Source organism: Hemibagrus wyckioides, linkage group LG11 (genome assembly GCF_019097595.1).
Source record: "Hemibagrus wyckioides isolate EC202008001 linkage group LG11, SWU_Hwy_1.0, whole genome shotgun sequence".
In the NCBI taxonomy this organism is placed as follows: Eukaryota; Metazoa; Chordata; class Actinopteri; order Siluriformes; family Bagridae; genus Hemibagrus; species Hemibagrus wyckioides.
Window position 1 is genome coordinate 8740939 of NC_080720.1, and position 17656 is coordinate 8758594.

Genomic DNA, 17656 nt, shown 5'->3' on the forward strand with positions numbered 1-17656 from the left:
CATACTTATATCAAGTGTTTCATTTATTTTGTTTGGCCCTGAATGTTTGTGATTTTTTAAAAGAAGATATAAGAGTTAACGTCCAGCAGGTAGTGCTAGTGAGAGACTGTAACTTGGACAAAATAAATCTGCACACACAGGTTTAAAACACGGCAAAGTCTGGCATCAGGGGCCCCATTTTGGTCGGTCAGAGAATAAGAGTGTGTTGTTGTACATTTGAGATCAATGGGATAACACTGAATTTCCTTTTTTTTTTTTTTTTTTAAACAAACTACTCAATTAATGACAAATTAAATTTCTAAACACACACACAAACATATAAAAATAAATTAATAAAGACTCCACATATGTCCTATATAATAAACTGTGTACACTGACACGTACAGCTACAGCGCTTTAATATTAAAGTTGCGTCATCATTAAGCGCCGGTCGAGCAAGTTTTCTGTCCTCCCGATCTTCAAATCATAGCAGAGGGAAATCCTCCGTGATTTTGAGCTATAGATCTACATTACCTGCGGCGCTCGTTGTGCCGAACTGATGTTTCAGGAAGCGGTGGCGACAAGCATTGAGGATAACTTCCAAGGATTCAAGAGATTTTAATGCTTTAATGGTGTTGAAGCATCGCGTTTTGAAGGCTACCAGACATGGAGAACTGGAGCCTTATTTCACTGTGTGTTTTGCTCGCCCTAACGGCGAGATGGGCTGTGTCTTTTAACTCTTACTCAGGTTAGCAGCTCGTGCTGTGGATTAAACATGAACTCTGCGTGCAAGATTAATATTAAATGATCAGTTTAGGGAGTTTCTAGAAGAAATTTTTGATTAAATATGTTTTGTTGTTCATACATAAAAACAGGCGCTGGAAAACCACCAATGTTTGGGGATTATGAAGCGCAGAGGCACTGGCAGGAAGTGACGTACAATCTCCCCGTGCAGGAATGGTTGGTTCATTCATTCCTTTTCTATCGTTAAGAATTTTGTGTATATATATAAACTCCTTATTTGAGTACGGAATGAATGTTTTTTTTTCTTCCAGTAACAGCTTTTATCTGAAGTGTTGCACGTCTTACTTTTTTCCACTTATCCCAGGAACACAGGTACACTATATTGCCAAAAGTATTGGGACACCCCTCCAAATCATTGAATTCAGGGGTTGGGCTCGACCCCTTAGTTCCAGTGAAAGGAACTCTTAATGCTTCAGCATACCAAGACATTTTGGACAATTTCATGCTCCCAACTTTGTGGGAACAGTTTGGGGATGACCCCTTCCTGTTCTAACATGACTGAACACCAGTGCACAAAGCAAGGTCCATAAAGACATGGATGAGAGAGTTTGGTGTAGAGGAACATGACTGGCCTGCACAGAGTCCTGACCTCAACCTGATAGAACACCTTTAGGATGAATTAGGTGGAGACTGTGAGTCAGGACAAAACTGGGACGTCTGCCTTTACATGCACATGAATGTAATATGGAGTTGGCCCACACTTTGCAGCTATAACAGCTTCAACTCTTTTGGGAAGGCTTTCCACAAGGTTTAGAAGTGTGTTTATGGGAATTTTTGACCATTAAAAGACCATTTTGACCATTCCTCTAGAAGCACATTTGTGAGGTCAGGCACTGATGTTGAACGGGAAGGTCTGGCTCGTAGTCTCCGCTCTAATTCATTCCAAAGGTGTTCTATTGGGTTCAGGTCAAGACTCTGTGCAGGTCAGTCAAGTTCCTCCACACCAAACTCTCTTATCCATGTCTTTATGGACCTTGCTTTGTTCACTGGTGTGCAGTCATGTTGGAACAGGAAGGGTCCTCCCCAAACTGTTCCCACAAAGTTGGGAACATGAAATTGTTCAAAATACTTAAATAAGGAGTTTATGTGCAGTGAAGCTTATCTACCTACCTGTTTTTAAGAAGTGGGAGGAAATCGGAGAACTTGGATGAAAACCATTAAAATATGGGGAGAATATACCAAATGCACAGACATTGACCCAAGCTTAGGATCAGATCTCAGGCTGTGAGGCATGTTAGCTAACCACTTTATAGTAGCTATACTATAGCTATAAGCTATTTAATATCTTATAGTAAGTTAACAATACAAAAAGTTTGTCATGTTAACGTAAACCAGAAAGTCCTTCATCCTGAACACTTACCTTTATCAGAAAACATACTGACTTATGTTACAAAGCACTGACACTGGAGACTCCTTCCTTAAATGTTAAATAAATTTTCTTTATCTTAACAGCAAATTTTTCATATTTAAAATCTGTTAATAGAGTGTGGGTGAATGCCAGCCATACAAGACCCTATGAATGAGTTATTACTGTGGAAAAGAATATTAGGTGTGTATTAATATAAGTCTGTGATTTGAATAAGAGCTGGCAGAGCTACAGTTACAGCTAATTATTGCATTATTCACTACCTTCTGGCCAATCAGATTTAACAGCGCTGTGGTATAATAATATAAGAACACTTTCAGATTCACTGTTTCTTGATGCTACAATATTGTTTCTGCATTCTTAAAGGTACTTCAACACTACAGACAATGACCTGAACTACTGGGGCCTGGATTATCCTCCACTCACAGCCTACCACAGTCTCTTATGTGCTCATGTGTAAGTGTCCTACTTGATCTTAATATTCAGTGACCAACCTGAGGTCATGAAAAAAATGTATACAGATTTGAGGAATGGATTTTCTGACCTAGTCAAGAACAAATAATACTGACCCTAATGTCATCCTCAACCTTCATAATATTTCATACTTGTAAGGAATTTGTAAGTGTCTGAATTTGTTTGTTTGTAAATTTGTAAGACCCTGTTGATCTGGAGACCAAAATAAACTACAGCACCGATTTTTTTATGATTGTCTTTTTTTATTTTGTCTGTGTGTAGTGCAAAGCTGATTAATCCTGCATGGGTGGAGTTGCGCACTTCCAGGGGTTACGAGAGTGCTTCTCATAAATTATTCATGAGGGCCACAGGTGAGCACAGACAAAAACCTCTTCTTCTCTTCTCTTCTCTTCTCTTCTCTTCTCTTCTCTTCTCTTCTCTTCTCTTCTCTTCTCTTCTCTTCTCTTCTCTTCTCTTCTCTTCTCTTCTCTTCTCGTCTAACCTCTTCTCTTCTCTTCTCGTCTAACCTCTTCTCTTCTCTTCTCGTCTAACCTCTTCTCTTCTCTTCTCGTCTAACCTCTTCTCTTCTCTTCTCTTCTCTTCTCTTCTCTTCTCTTCTCTTCTCTTCTCGTCTAACCTCTTCTCTTCTCGCCTCGTCTAACCTCTTCTCTTCTCGCCTCGTCTAACCTCTTCTCTTTTCTTTTTTGGTATTTGTGGCCATTACAGAGTCTGAAAAAATGGTCTGAATTCACATTTTACAATTTTAGAATTTAGTTAAATTCTGTTCTACAAAACCTTTTGTGTTTAAAGCTTTAGTGAATGATGTACGTATTGTTTAGCACTGTAATGATCTGGCGTGTCACCAGTTTAACCATATTCTTAATTGAGACTAAAATTGGCATTGAAAAAGTATTGCATTTAATCTGAGGCTATTTGCAGACACCTGCATTAGTCACAGTGTCTTATGTGGTGTTATAAATTATGTTAAATATTAGGAATATGTAAGGTATAATTCATCGTCCTGTTTTGGTGTGCTGCTTGTGTCATGTCTTTATCACTCCAAAGTGAATTATTTTTCAATAACAGCACATACCCCAAGTGTTTTATTCCTCTTGTTCTCTAGCAATTTGCCACTCATTCATTTTTTAAAATTTATGAATGAATTTGGTCCGCATGTTTCGTTTTACGCCGGATACCCTTCCTGATGCAACCCTCCCATTTTTTTATCTGGGCTTGGGACCGGCACTGAGAGTTAACTCTTCAGTGGCTGGCTTAGCTCCCTGCCCCGGTATCGAACCCGGGCCACAGCAATGAGAGCACGGGTTCTTGCCGCTGGACCACCAGGAGTCTCTAGTCCTTTATATATTAATATTGCAGAAAGTCCATGAAAGGCAGTTAGTAGCTGTGTTTTGATGTTCCTTTCTCATTTCTCTCCCATTCCCCAGTTCTCTTCTCAGATATACTGATCTACATTCCAGCAGTCCTCTTGTACTGCTTCTACCTCAGCGAAGGATCCTACAGAAGGAAGGTAACTCAGTTGTCTGGATTTTAATCATTCATTTATTCATAAGCATACAGTATATTTTGATCAACATCGCACTTTTCATTCTTTCCTTTCCTGTTTAAGGCTGCCACGGCTCTGTGCATCCTACTTTATCCAGGACTTATCCTGATCGACTTTGGTCACTTTCAATATCCTTTGAAATGTGAATTCTTTCTTGTTTTTGTCCTCATGCAATCATGAATGAATGATTTACAGCAGCATTTTGCAGCAAGACTTAACCCCTGGTCAGATATAACAGTGTGAGTCTGGGCTTGGCGTTACTGGGTGTAGTGGGACTCGGTTTGGGTCGGGACCTGCTCGGATCTGTGGCCTTCACCTTGGCTCTCAACTACAAACAGATGGAACTGTACCATTCGTTTCCTTTCTTCTGCTACCTGTTAGGCAGGTGTCTTAAACAGGGCATTCTGGGCAAAGGGTAAGAAACATCTTAAACTCCTTAAATGTTCTTAAATTTTTGCATGTGAACGTCTCTGTTCAATTCAGGTCACAGGTGTTTTTTAGGGTTCACATCTGCAGACTGGGATTGCATGAAAGTATTTGGACCTCCAAAGTCTGAACCTCCAGGCAGAGGCAACCAGGTTTTAGACTGAAATATCCAGCTGCTTAGCAGAATTAATAGTGCCATCAGTCTTCAGAGCTCCTGAACCAACAGCACTTGAAACAGCCCTAAAGCATCACAGATCCACCTCCATATTTTCTAATTAAGCAATAAAACACAAGCATGGGTGTGGTTATACTGAATATCAGCACGACTGCCTGATATTCAGTATAACCACACTCTTGCTCGTGTGATACTGCTTTTTACTACAGTTCTATAATCAATAATTTAATATATTAACTGAATAACTGGCTAGCTCACAAAGGTTAAAGGTGTGTCTGGTGACATTGTCATCCCTGCTTCATTTTCATCTCACGAGCTTTCATATTTGATGTCAAAAGTTAGATTGAAAATTAGCCATGTACTGCTGATTATGTCACTATCTCTACTGTAGTAACTGTTTCGAACCAGGAAGCGGAAGTTTATATATTGGGCCTTGCTCAAAGGCCCGGCAGTGGCAGTAGCTACTGCTTGAACCCCTGACCTTCTGATCAGTTACCCAGAGCTTTAACCATTAAGGCACCACTGTGTCTAATTACAATTAATTATATCTGATTCTACCTGGTCTAACCTGGTTCAGGTAATCTGGTGCTTGTCCCTCTTTTGCCATCAAACTTACTGATGGTTGTATGATCCACCCGTTGGGATTAGAATTCATTTAAATCTACTATTAAATTTAGCACCAGACATGAGTTAGTTTAATAGATTATGTGAAAGTGTGTTAATGTTAGAAATTAATCCAAGACTGTCATAGCATTATTACTCCTCAGATAGAATTCCTAGCTGTAAATACTGAGAATACTTGAGTGCGGTGTAGAGCTCGGCCCTTCCAAAACCCTACAGGTTCTTCCTCTCATTACCCTGACTCACACTCAGGCTACTTTACATTTGTTGATGTAGTAACAGTGCACCGGAGGCATTTGGTAGCCATTGCATTGTTGGGTTAGATTACTTGGAAAAATATGTCCAGATGACCCTCTGACCATGCTCTACCCTCCCTGCTATGCCCGTGTGTGCAGCTTTACCACTACAGCTGAGAAGAGTCAGCAGCTCAGACAGACACACCTACAGCAAACTGAAACTGTTTAAGGATATAAGACATTGCTGACATTCTCATGGAGCGGGCGTTGTCTGTTAAACCATGTTTAAGGGATAAAACATGACGGGGAGTGCAGTTTTAGAAAATAATCAATGGCAGCCTAACGAGAGAGTGTGAGTGGAGTTATCTTTTAAAAACAGCGTTGATTATTTTCCCCTAACAACATGTTCTGCAGTGTTTGATTCCTCTTACACCACAGCTATTGGCCAGTGCTAAAATTTATCAAACAAATCATTCTTTCTGTTATCGCGTATGTTACAGCAGCTATAAAGTCATTCGTTTTTTATTTCTCTCAGCTTATGTTACCAGGAAACAACAGATCTTCCATCCCGAAGACTTTCATGTGATACAAAGCTTTAGCTCTGACTGGCACTGAAGACTCCTTCCTTAAAAGTTACATTTTCGGTCCATCACAGAAAAAACACCACCATATCAATAAATAGACATTTGCATCTGTTTGTGTGGAGCGTCCACTACATAAATCCCTTGTGTACGTCGTAACCATAGAAATAATAACATATTAGAACGACTGCATGGATAATCAACCAGTGAATTTCCACAACAATGTTTTAGCCATTTGTCCAGGCAGATTTGAGAATTCTTTCTCGTTTCCATACTGAGGACTTGGTTTTATTTGTATAAGCTACTACAGAAGTCTTGAGCTGAGCTGCTATCTCCTTTTAGTATTATTTTTGTTATTATTATTATTATTATTATTATTTTTTATTCTTGCAGGCTGCTTCAGTTAGTGAAGATCTCACTGACTGTGCTGGTGACTTTTGCCCTCTGCTGGTTGCCTTTCCTGTCAGACCCACAGCAGATCCTGCAGGTTCTGCATCGCTTGTTCCCAGTTGGCCGCGGTTTATTCGAGGTACGTCCTTGAGCTCAAAAGGTTCACACTTTCGCTGTTGCCCAGTCATGTTTGAACAGATACAATAATTCAGTCAGTTCAGTATTCATTGCATGTGTTTACTGAATTCATTCTTGTACAAACATTTGCATTTTAATGGTGTATGACACACACCCTTATCCAGTGACTAAAGTTTTGCTCATTTTGTATACAACTGAGCAGCTGAGGGTTAAGAGCCTTGCTCAAGGACCCAACAGGGTCAGATTGGCGGTCCTGGGATTCGACCTCATGACCTACAAACCTACATGCGTGATTCTTCAGAGGAATCAATGACTATCACTGATTGCTTTTACCTAATAATGCCCAGAGAGACTACAGTATATGATGAGAGCACTCTGCTGCAACTAACAAGCTGAAAATATAATAGGACTGAAGGCAAATTACACAGTGAAATCCTGGATGGTGTCATTTACACATTGTTTCTAAGGACGTTTTACTTTATAATAACATGCAGGAATTTACTGCAAGGGGACACGCACGGCTTTTCAGCACATCGGCGTGATTTGACGCTTTGCTGTTACGTTGCGTCGCGCTGTCAGTTAACTTCCAATTGCGAGGTTACACAGGAAATGCCCTTGAGATGCTAATCCAAATGCAGCATTGGGGTGTGTGTGTGTGTGTGCATACAGAAATTTACATATATTTTCTTTTTCCACTCTCAAAATCCAGGACAATGTTTAATAACCATGTAGTGGTGTTTTATGTGCATGCACACATTGACAGAATAGTGTACCAAATCCCATGGAGTATCATGGGTGGATTATACTGTCCATTTTAAACACCCGAGTCTGTTTATTAACACACTCTCCTTAATGAAGCCACTTTCTAAGCATCTGCATGTAATTTGCTCATATCACACTATGCTATTCATTTGATGATGAATCTTATGGTCAGCTTGAACGGGCAGCAGCTCTTAAGGCTTGAAACCAGCCTGCTTAAATGGCTTCAGCTAATCATAGGATTAATAATCATTTTATTTTTCTGTGACAGCTTCAGTTCACAGAGGTCTAGTAAATCGTACTAGATCTTTAGGATTTCAGGTCTGGTTCGCATTCACACTTAACCACCTCCTGATTAATTATCATCAAATGACCTCTTTTAAAGTGCATGTGTGAAATTCTTTTAAATCAGGGATGTCCAGTCTTATCTGGAAAGTGATGGTGTGGGTGCAGGTTTTGATTCCAATCAAACACAAGCTACACCTGAGGCTAGTGAAAGCCAGGATCACCTGATTAAACAGGTTGAATCCAGTGTGGCTCCTGCTCGATAGGAAGGAAAATCTGCTCCTGCACCGACCCCTGGTATAAATTGTGTTTCCTGTATGGGTGTATTACATATAGACAGTTTACCTGAATAATACAACCTGAATTATTTTATATAATAATAAATTCAGTCTGTCTGTATGTGGCCCTGTGATGGACTGGCGACCTGTCCAGGGTGTACCCCTGCCTTCCACCCAATGTGTGCTGGGATGGGCTCCAGCAGACCCCTTATTAATTAGGAATAAAGCGGGTATAGATAATGGATGGCTGGAATAATAAATTGAAAGACAACACCGAATCAGATTTGGTCCTCAAGAGACAGGGTGGGTCGGTTTGGCTACACAAAGGCCTGGATTATTTCTTGAGTATGTATGAACAGATAAGGTGTCAAATCAGAGGCAGACACTGAAAAACTAAATGAAAGTCTCACATTTCACTGCAGAATGAATTCAGACAAAAAATAGTGGATAGGATCCCAGCTTCCAAATTTGAGCATCATTTAAGTTCAGTATCACTGATATCGACATAATGTATTAACTTGTCAGGATTTCACCAGATTTTCTCCACAATAAAAGACAATAAATTTTGCATATTACAAAAGAATATATAATATACTGTCTCTGCATAGCCTTTTCCGTAATGCACAGTTTGTATTTTAACCAACAAACTTTCATGCAATCTGACACAATCTACCTCTATCTTGCTAGCTTACATGAACATGCATTTTACGCCCTCAGTGACGAGACGAGCTGCAGCTTGACACATCTCTTATATTGGCAATATGGCTCCAAAACCCCTGGAAGAAGGTATCACACCCTGAATGATACTTCAATATTTTCTGGTACACAAGCTTCTCGCTTCAGCCAATCAGAATTAGTCTGAAGGAAGTTAGGGCCAATTTAGTATCACCTAGTTCTCCTATCAGCCTGGTTTTGGGAGCTGAGAGAAAACCAATACGGACCCAGCAGAGAATATGTAGAACTCCGCACAGGCAGTAACCCAAGCTCATGCTTGATCCGGAAACCGCGGTGTTCTGCATTGACTAACAAGCTAGTGTCTATCACTCTTGCTTGTGACATGATGCTAACATAATACACAAAGTGTGAGCAACTCTAACCTGGACACTCTGATGGATGTAAAAGAGAGAGAGTTTGCCTAGCTGATGAACTCAGCATGTGTGTCCATGAGTGTGTGTCAACTAGGGAACAGTGTTCTAAATGCCAGGGTTATCTGTGTGTGTGTGTGTGAAAGCAGGCCATAAGGGTCACGCTTTGCTTGCTTGAACTAATAGTATTAATGTCCATGTAAGCAAGATGGCCAGGCCAAAACTAGGTGTTAGCTGTCACTCCAATCAAGCATCAAGTTGCTTTCGTAAAGAAATAGAGTCAGGGGCAGGCTGTTCAGACAGGCTGGCTCTCTCATGGGGGGGCAAGTCACGCATTTTGAAACTGGAACAGATCCAAGACTACTCCAGGGTCAGAGGGGAGAGGGTGTTGGTGGTTATTCCAAACACATAGACTTGAGTTTCTTTTCACATTTGGAATGAGAAGGGTTCAGCTTCAGCCACACACACACACACACACACACACACAGCTGTGGGTTGCAGCAGCTGTGTTTGTGCAAAGCGGACATTATTAAGAGTAAGATATAACTAGCGCTACAAATGTGTAATCACAGTGAAGCATAACTGATGCAAGCCTCTGAGAAACACCGTGCTTGCAGAAACAGAAACGTACCTCCATCCATAGACATAAAGCAGCCATGATGTGATACTCGCAGCTTTAGGGTGGTCAGAGTGCAGGAATGTGCTTGGCATGCAGAAAGAGGAGTCGCAAGCTGACTCGCACACATTTGACCCCATGTGCCTGAGTTTACAAATAAGTGCGTAGCTTCTTTTTTTTTTTTGACGTGCCACATGCTTGACAGGAAAACTCAGGCGAGTAGCTCATCACCTCCAGCTTCATGTCCAAATGTCACAGGGGAATTTTTATTGCACTTTCAGTTGGGAAATGATTACATTTGCTTTCTCTTCAGAAGTTGCAGTGTATTTAAAGAAGCCCACCATAGCTGTGAGCTCAAATCTGGTAACCCTGTATTATGACTTACAGCTATTGGGATTTAAAGAGTATCTGGTTCTCATGCAGACAAAATACTATATTACTGTATACTGTGTTGAGGGAGGATTCATTCAATTTTATTTTTTATTTACACTGCAAATTTCTCCTTTTTCCATTCTCCATTGTAGTGTAATTACTTCTTAAATGGGTGTAATTGCTTAACCTATACTGTATATGTTTAGTGATCAAAGTACCACATGCACAATAAATAAATCAAAAATACAAATCTGTATTTAAAAAGGAACCTATTCAGCCCTAGGTAGCCAGTGAACAAGAACGATAACCCAAAATTCACTTCTTATTGTCTTGTTAGTGAAGTTAAAATGGAAGAAATTCATAAAGTGTCTGTCTGAATCATTCAGTCATCCATTTTATTTGTGTTTCATTTAAATCCATTATATTATAATATATATTATGTATTTTGATACATAATAAACGAGTACATCAGAGGGACGGCTCATGTTGGACGTTTGGGGGACAAAGTTAGGGAGGCCAGATTAAGATGGTTTGGACATGTTCAGAGGAGGGAGAGTGAGTATATTGGTAGGAGAATGTTGGACAAGGAGCTGCCAGGCAGGAGGCAAAGAGGAAGGCCAAAGAGGTATATGGATGTAGTAAATGAAGATATGAAGCTAGTGGGTATAAATGTTGAGGATGCAGAAGATAGGGATAGGTGGAAAGAGATGATTCGCTGTGGAGACCCCTGAAGGGAAAAGCTGAAAGAAGATGTCAACCTAAGGATCTAATGTGTTATGTTCTTGAATAAAAAGCTATCCCAGATATTACACATTTAAATAAGGAATGGAATATTTGTACAGAGTATAACTTATTGATTATGTACATAAATTTCACTGAGATGGTATGTGGAATGAATTTTACCGTTAAAGACCTCTGTATCGGCAAAAGGATTGTGAACCTCCTGGGGTAACTGATTCGATGAACACTCATATCAGTTATAGAGATATCATCATACTGTTGATTAGAAAAACATTTATTAACATACATACCTAAAATATTCATTTTAAGTTGTCTCGTTGATCGTGTGCGTGTTTGTTTGTGTGTGTAGGATAAAGTAGCTAACACATGGTGCAGCTTGAACGTCCTGATAAAGATCAAGACCCTGCTGTCCAGAGATACTCAGCTGCTCCTCAGGTAATCCTTCTTCCATCCGTTTACCAACCATCCACCCTTTTCTCTGCCTTCAGTCCACCTTCTGGACTCCTCATTACGATTGAGTGCGCTGAAGATTATCAAACCCTAATGATATCCGTGAGCTTTTGGGAACAATGATATCTGCTCGGTAATCTGCAGCTGGTCTTGGTTGAGATTTCTGACTAAACAAAGGGATGTGTTTAGCTCTCCGAGGTTAAAACTAGTCTATCTGAGAGCTTTTCTAGGCAGATTCTCTGGCTTTTTGAGTGAATAGAGTCCAAGTCTTTGGTGTGATTAAATCTGTAAATCTATTTTAGGCACAAAGGCAGCATTTTCTTTACAACTCGTAATCCCTGGGATTACTTGGCCTTGGATTATTTGTGCTTTTGTTGCTGGGTGATGTTAGTATTATGAGGTCCAGATTAAAAGTGGCCATATTTTGATAAAGTCTTGGGTGAGCTCACCCTGTACGCGTTGTAGAGAAGCCTGAATGTCGCTCACATGAGCACGTTTGTACAGAATCACATCCACCTCTTTTAATTCCTCTTTCATCAAGATGAGCTAAAATTGAATGTGTCTGTTGCGTAACTCACGGTTACTGCAATTCTGTATACGCATTCATTCACCCATCTTTAGTAATCGTATTATCTTAGTGAGGGTCACAGTGGATCTAGAGCCTATAACAGGAGCGCCAGTCGTGAGATTGGGAATATTCTGTGAATTCAGGGCTTCATGAACATACATATTTACACACACAGGGACATTTAAGCATGTTTTGGGAAGAAATCAAACTCTTTCCAATATGTTGCTACACAAGCTCTCTTCCTGTGTCAGAAAATCCAAGAAATATTTTTTTCTTTTTACAGTTTTGCGATGACTCTCCTATTCATTTTGCCTTCGTCAATTAAATTGTTGACCAAACCCACCCTATGGCAATTTAAATTGGCTCTGGTAAGTATTGTTAGTGTCTTCTTTCAATTCCTTCTAATAATCTGTTGATCTTTTTACATACTTACGATCTAACCATATATGGTCTTCTACTGTAGGTGAACTCCTCATTGGCCTTTTTCCTCTTCTCCTTTCAAGTCCACGAGAAGTCTATCCTGCTGCCAGCCTTGTAAGTTTACACATTCTGCTTTTTTTTTTTTGTATTGCAGTGTGTATATATATATATATATTATATACAGTGATGGTTCAGTGACTTACTGCGGACTGGATACAAACCCAACAAAGTATTTTATTAAATAAGTCATTCAATAGATGAAAAACTGTCAAAAGATCAGCTACTCTAGATTTCTAACCATGAACCATCTTAGCGTCTGTAGCCGATCCTCTGTTGTGGTAGATCTAATCCCATGCAAATGCTATTTATCTGAAGGCAGATTGTCAGACCAGACACTAGCTAAAGAGCTAGAGACACTCTTCATTTACCCTCCGTGGTCCGATTAGCAAACTGATGACGTGGTTTGTGATGTAGCTTGTACAAATAGACAGATTCAAAGTCTATGAAGCGCCACTAGGAACAAAACGTACCCTCTTTCAATTGCCGAGTCTCAAATCAGTGGTTAAACTGTAAAAGCTAACAAGTAGTCACCATTCAGACATGACTAGTTGTTTTTATCCAGACTTTCGTGTTCAAGGAATATGGTTTATTGCTGAAGTTACCTCCCACTATATCCAGTAATTAAAGATGGGCTGAAAATACTTTATTAGGTGTTCTTGTAACTGCGTCATCCATATGACTGCGACCGTTGAGAAGAACAATAAGCGTACAAATATCAGGTGACAGATCTGTATACCTGCCTATTAACATTGAATCATAGATGCATCTGATGAGAAGAAGGTTTACATTCTCCCCCTTAACACTGTCTCGGAATCATTTACTTCACCATGTGACCGTCCATATTTATAGAATATGTGATGTCTTCGGTTACAGGTGTTCATCGATCTATTAAGATAGATTATCCAGATTGTTGCTTTATTAACTGTTGAGTTATATCGCACACCTGTTCGAATCAATCGGTAATGCATGTCACCAGATTAGGAGGGACACATTCGAGGCCACAGTGTGTGTGTGTGCGTGATCAGATCAGATCAGATCTTAGGCCAAACGCATTGGTGTAACAGGAGCACAGTCGTGGGTGCTGTAATTACTGGCTCAGAGAGGAGGGCTTGAGGAGGTCGTACCTACAAGCCCCTTTCTAGTTAATAATAGCTTTGACGTCAGCTGAGTGTTTTCCTATGCTGTGCTCTTCAGCTTACACAAGCACCAGGTGTGTGTTTAATGCTCGTTTGTATACGCTTGTGTGTCTTTCAGAGACTGTAGTGTAACATATAATATAGCTGTGCTGTTATCGGAAAAAGAATCCTATCCTTTTGGGGATGTGGCATGATGGAGACTGGATTATTTCCCAATAACAGCACACACTGTTTCCTAGTGTTTAGGAATTTTAATTCATTAATAAAAGACATCATATCATTTTTAGCCATTTATACAGTAGTAACATTTATTGTTATTGAAGATAAGTGAAAAGTTAGTTCTTATTGTTATAAAAGATATGCACATTTTATTATCTTATATGTAAGGATTAATTTGAATAGGTTTTGATAAATTATTTATACACTAATGTATACTTATAAAGTATCTGTAATTTAAACGCATGCCAAATAAATGGCTCTATTAGCTTTAATAGGAAAAAATAGGAAGAACCTCTGACTTTATACTATTTCTGTAGATGTGAGGTTTTGACAAAATACATTTTTGCCTTGAAGATTTTTTGAAGATGTTTGCTTCATATATTCATATTTTCCATGGTAAATGTGTCCAAATAATACTTTGTTGTTATCACACCTATGCGAGACACGGTGGAGCGATGGATTGTGAGTTTAAGTACATTTTTAAGTAATTGTTGAGCTTTACGACAGGGAACGCTGTACAAAATCATAACCCAACTACAGGACATCATTGATCAGCTCATGCTTTTAACTCCTTTAGAGAAAGTTTGCAAAATAGTTACTAAGTGGCTACCGTGTGCCAAAAAGTTTTGTGTGTTTCATAAATATACATTTCTTCATTTGTAGGCCAGTGTGCCTTCTGATGAATGAACTTCCACTAATGGCCATTTGGTTCCTGGTGGCTTCCACCTTCAGGTAAGAAGCTGGGTTTTCAAAAAATCTTAGTTGAATGAAATATTGAGGCAAATAGGCAGGTTTTGTGTATTTGATACACATCATCCTTTTTTTTTTTTTTACCTATTTATCTAGTTATCACTTGTGCGACATGAGCTATAAAGATTCACGCAGCTTGTCATGTTACAGAGAAACACGATAAAGCACACAACATTCTTACTCGGAGTTGTTCAGATACTTATATGGATCATAAAGTTGCAGCTTTACTTCTGAGTGTCACAAAAGTCTGACACTGGAGACTCCTTCCATCTCTTTAAAAAAACCCAACAACTTCAGTTTAGATTGCATTTAATTTCTGCCATAAAAGTCACTGTGAATGAGTTGTTGCTATGGAAACAGTCATGTATCAGACCCAAGCGCACTAATATTATAAACCTGTGATTTGAGCAGAGCTTCTGTAATAGAAATATAAAGGCACAGTTGTGTAGCTGTGTAGTCATTGGATGGACATCACACAATAACGGTGCATTCTAATGAATAATTAGATCTGTTCAGACTGTATACTTTCTGTTCAGTAACTGTTGTGCACATGGTTTAGTGTACACACATCACAGCATAATCCACATGCCATTTAACCAAGAGCCTTTTGTATGAACCCTCAACAGCATGCTGTGGATTCATACTTTCCTTAAAGGCATTTTTTTTTTGTTGTTCTTGTTGAATACATATTTCTTTTTGTTATCAAGTTTAACTCGGTTTTCTTTCTATGAAGGAGTTTTTGTCGAACAATTAGAGCAAACATTCGTAGGGTATATACATAGAAACAACAGTCTATTGCCGAATTTAATGTCTCGGACACACAAGGATTACATTTAATGGTTAAATTTACAAATTACTGCAGAATGTTGTACAATGAAAACTTGGATTGTTCCAATGGCAATGAATCCATTACTGAGTCACATTGCCTTAGAAAATGTCTTTTGTTAGAGTTTTGCTTCATTTAGTCAAAAAGTGGTGGCTCTAATGCCCTGGCTTAATTAGGTACTCAGTGTTTTGCGATGTTTCCTATTAATGCAGTTTATCTCATTAGACCAAATGCTCCATTTTATATCTTAATCTTTTTGCTGTTTTAATTGTCCTGTAGCATGCTGCCTCTTCTGCTGAAGGATGGTTTGCTCCTGCCTTACATGGTGACCTCACTGGCCTTCATCTACTTCAGTGTGTATCTTCTCTCAGCTCTTGAAAAAGCCTCAGAGGAGGAGCTCAGACTCGGCCCGTGTCACAAGCTCACCCAGTACTGTCTGTCCAAACACACCCTCAGCCTGATGATCAAGTGCACAGTAAGCAACACAGTAATCTAACATGTATATAGGGTAATTAATAAAAAGGGGCACAGAGAGAGAGGCTGTATGGCACAATGTAGCCACAAATTGGTGCTTTTCTTACCCCATTTTCTCAAAACCCAACTAGCTGTCCACTGTCATGTAACAGCTACCAAAAAGGAGGGTGAAGGCTGGCACAAGGCTCCTCCAAGAAAAGTATATATCTTCTGCTCATGCCACGTCACAGGGCAGCTGAACACACTCTGAGGAAGCATCACATACAAAAGCTTGCAGACACAAAAGAACAGTTGATGTTGGTCACCGTGAGTGACAGGGGAGAGAGCATATCATCTTTCCCCATCCCACTTGAAGATCACAGATAGGATGCAAACTTATGATATCTAGACAGTAGGATGAATTACTACCTTTTGTCCCAAAAGCTTCTCTTTTAACAAATGCCTCAATGCATCTCAGGGGGTCTGCTTGCCCTTGTTTTACACTACATGTATATTTTTGTAATTACACTCAGCCCAGTTTTGGCTTTTGGCTCATCCTCGTGTCATTTTTCCTGCTAAAAATGAAGCTTACTTTCATGCTGGTAAGTCATACAGTGTGGATCGAAAAGACTATTACAGTGTATCCAGTGTGAATTCAGGGTTAGTCTGGTTTATTACAACAATATCGCTGCTTTATCTCTATTTACAAATGAGAGGGACTGACTGGACTAGTAAAGCTGCCTAAATGATTTTTTCTTTTTACTATACCATCAAGAAAACCAGTCCCATGATGCTTAGGTGCCAGTACTCAAACTGTTTCAAGATTTGTATCTCTTTAAAAATCACATGACCAAGCACAAAAGCTCCTAAAATTGTATTTTAAAAATACAATTACGGTTGTAGTACAATAACTAACAGGTAATTAGACAAAATATATACATACAGTCTCTAGAAGCTTATATCAGATCCGTATATATGACTAGATCACTTAATAAAGTCTTTCTGTCCTAAATAATTAGAAACTAATACTTCATATCTTATTTATTCCATGCTTTTCTTAATTCAGGTAAATTATAATATATGGTACAGTGTGGTTTGAGATCTTTGTGTTGAAGATATTTTACCAACATGGAACTTCAGACAAATGACCCCACGATGATCTTTTATGTGAATGTTTGTACCATTAACACAGGCCATAATGGGCCCTCACTACAGCCATGCTTAATAGACACGTTAATGAGGGCTTCAGCACAACGAGCAGGTTTGTTGTGCTGTCTCACTTGCCTGAAAAATTTTTATCTCATAGGTCTGGTGATATCTTGCTTTGGTTATATAAATGTGCTCATCATCTTGGGTTTTTTGGTTTTCTTTCTTTTTACAGTTTGGAGTCTCGTTATGCGTCATGGCTGGTCTGAGCTTTATGAGTGTGGCACTGGATCCTCCAGCTAAACTGCCAGATTTGTTCCCAGTTCTAGTTTCAGTTTTCTCCTTCTTTCAGTTCCTGGCCTTGCTGCTGTATTTCAATTTCATCCAACTGACCGAGCTGACCAACAAAAAGGTCCAAAAGAAGACAAACTGAAACAGTGGATCTGTCTGAAAAGGGGGGGAATTAGGGAGAATGATGACAAAGGAAAAGGAAAATTCCTTGCATTAGGATGGATTGGGCTTAATTTAGGAAATTGGATTTCCTCTTAATAAACAGCTTGAGGGGAAAAAAGATCCCCTCTGTTTAAAATAGTGACTTGGTAAGAATGGATGGAAAGTTTTGCCAGATTACGAAAGAACGATTATAAAAACACACAAAGCCTCACTGCATCAGGAATCTTTCTTTCTTTAAAACTTCCATCCTTGGGGGAAAAAAAAAAACCCAAAAGGACCATTTGTTACCTTTGTATGTGTTAAATA

The 17656-nt window shown here is 39.3% G+C and overlaps 1 protein-coding gene across 1 annotated transcript; it reads left to right on the plus strand.

Annotated features, from left to right (window-relative positions):
• The first annotated feature begins 502 nt into the window (after positions 1-502).
• On the plus strand, positions 503-17617 carry alg6 (ALG6 alpha-1,3-glucosyltransferase). Its single transcript, XM_058403734.1, has 14 exons — positions 503-727; positions 855-939; positions 2516-2605; positions 2885-2973; positions 4048-4130; positions 4230-4294; positions 4396-4581; positions 6599-6734; positions 11219-11304; positions 12171-12255; positions 12351-12421; positions 14386-14454; positions 15578-15773; positions 17133-17617. The coding sequence occupies exons 1-14, from the start codon at positions 646-648 to the stop codon at positions 17328-17330; spliced, it is 1521 nt and encodes a 506-aa protein (XP_058259717.1). The 5' UTR covers positions 503-645; the 3' UTR covers positions 17331-17617.
• The last annotated feature ends 39 nt before the right edge of the window (positions 17618-17656 follow it).

Bases quoted from the DNA above. Each gene is read 5' to 3' on its own strand.
- alg6 (XM_058403734.1), top strand. From the start codon at position 646: ATGGAGAACTGGAGCCTTATTTCACTGTGTGTTTTGCTCGCCCTAACG. The intron at 728-854 runs GTTAGCAGCTCG...ACATAAAAACAG, and splicing joins GTCTTTTAACTCTTACTCAG to GCGCTGGAAAACCACCAATG. The intron at 4,582-6,598 runs GTAAGAAACATC...TTATTCTTGCAG, and splicing joins CAGGGCATTCTGGGCAAAGG to GCTGCTTCAGTTAGTGAAGA.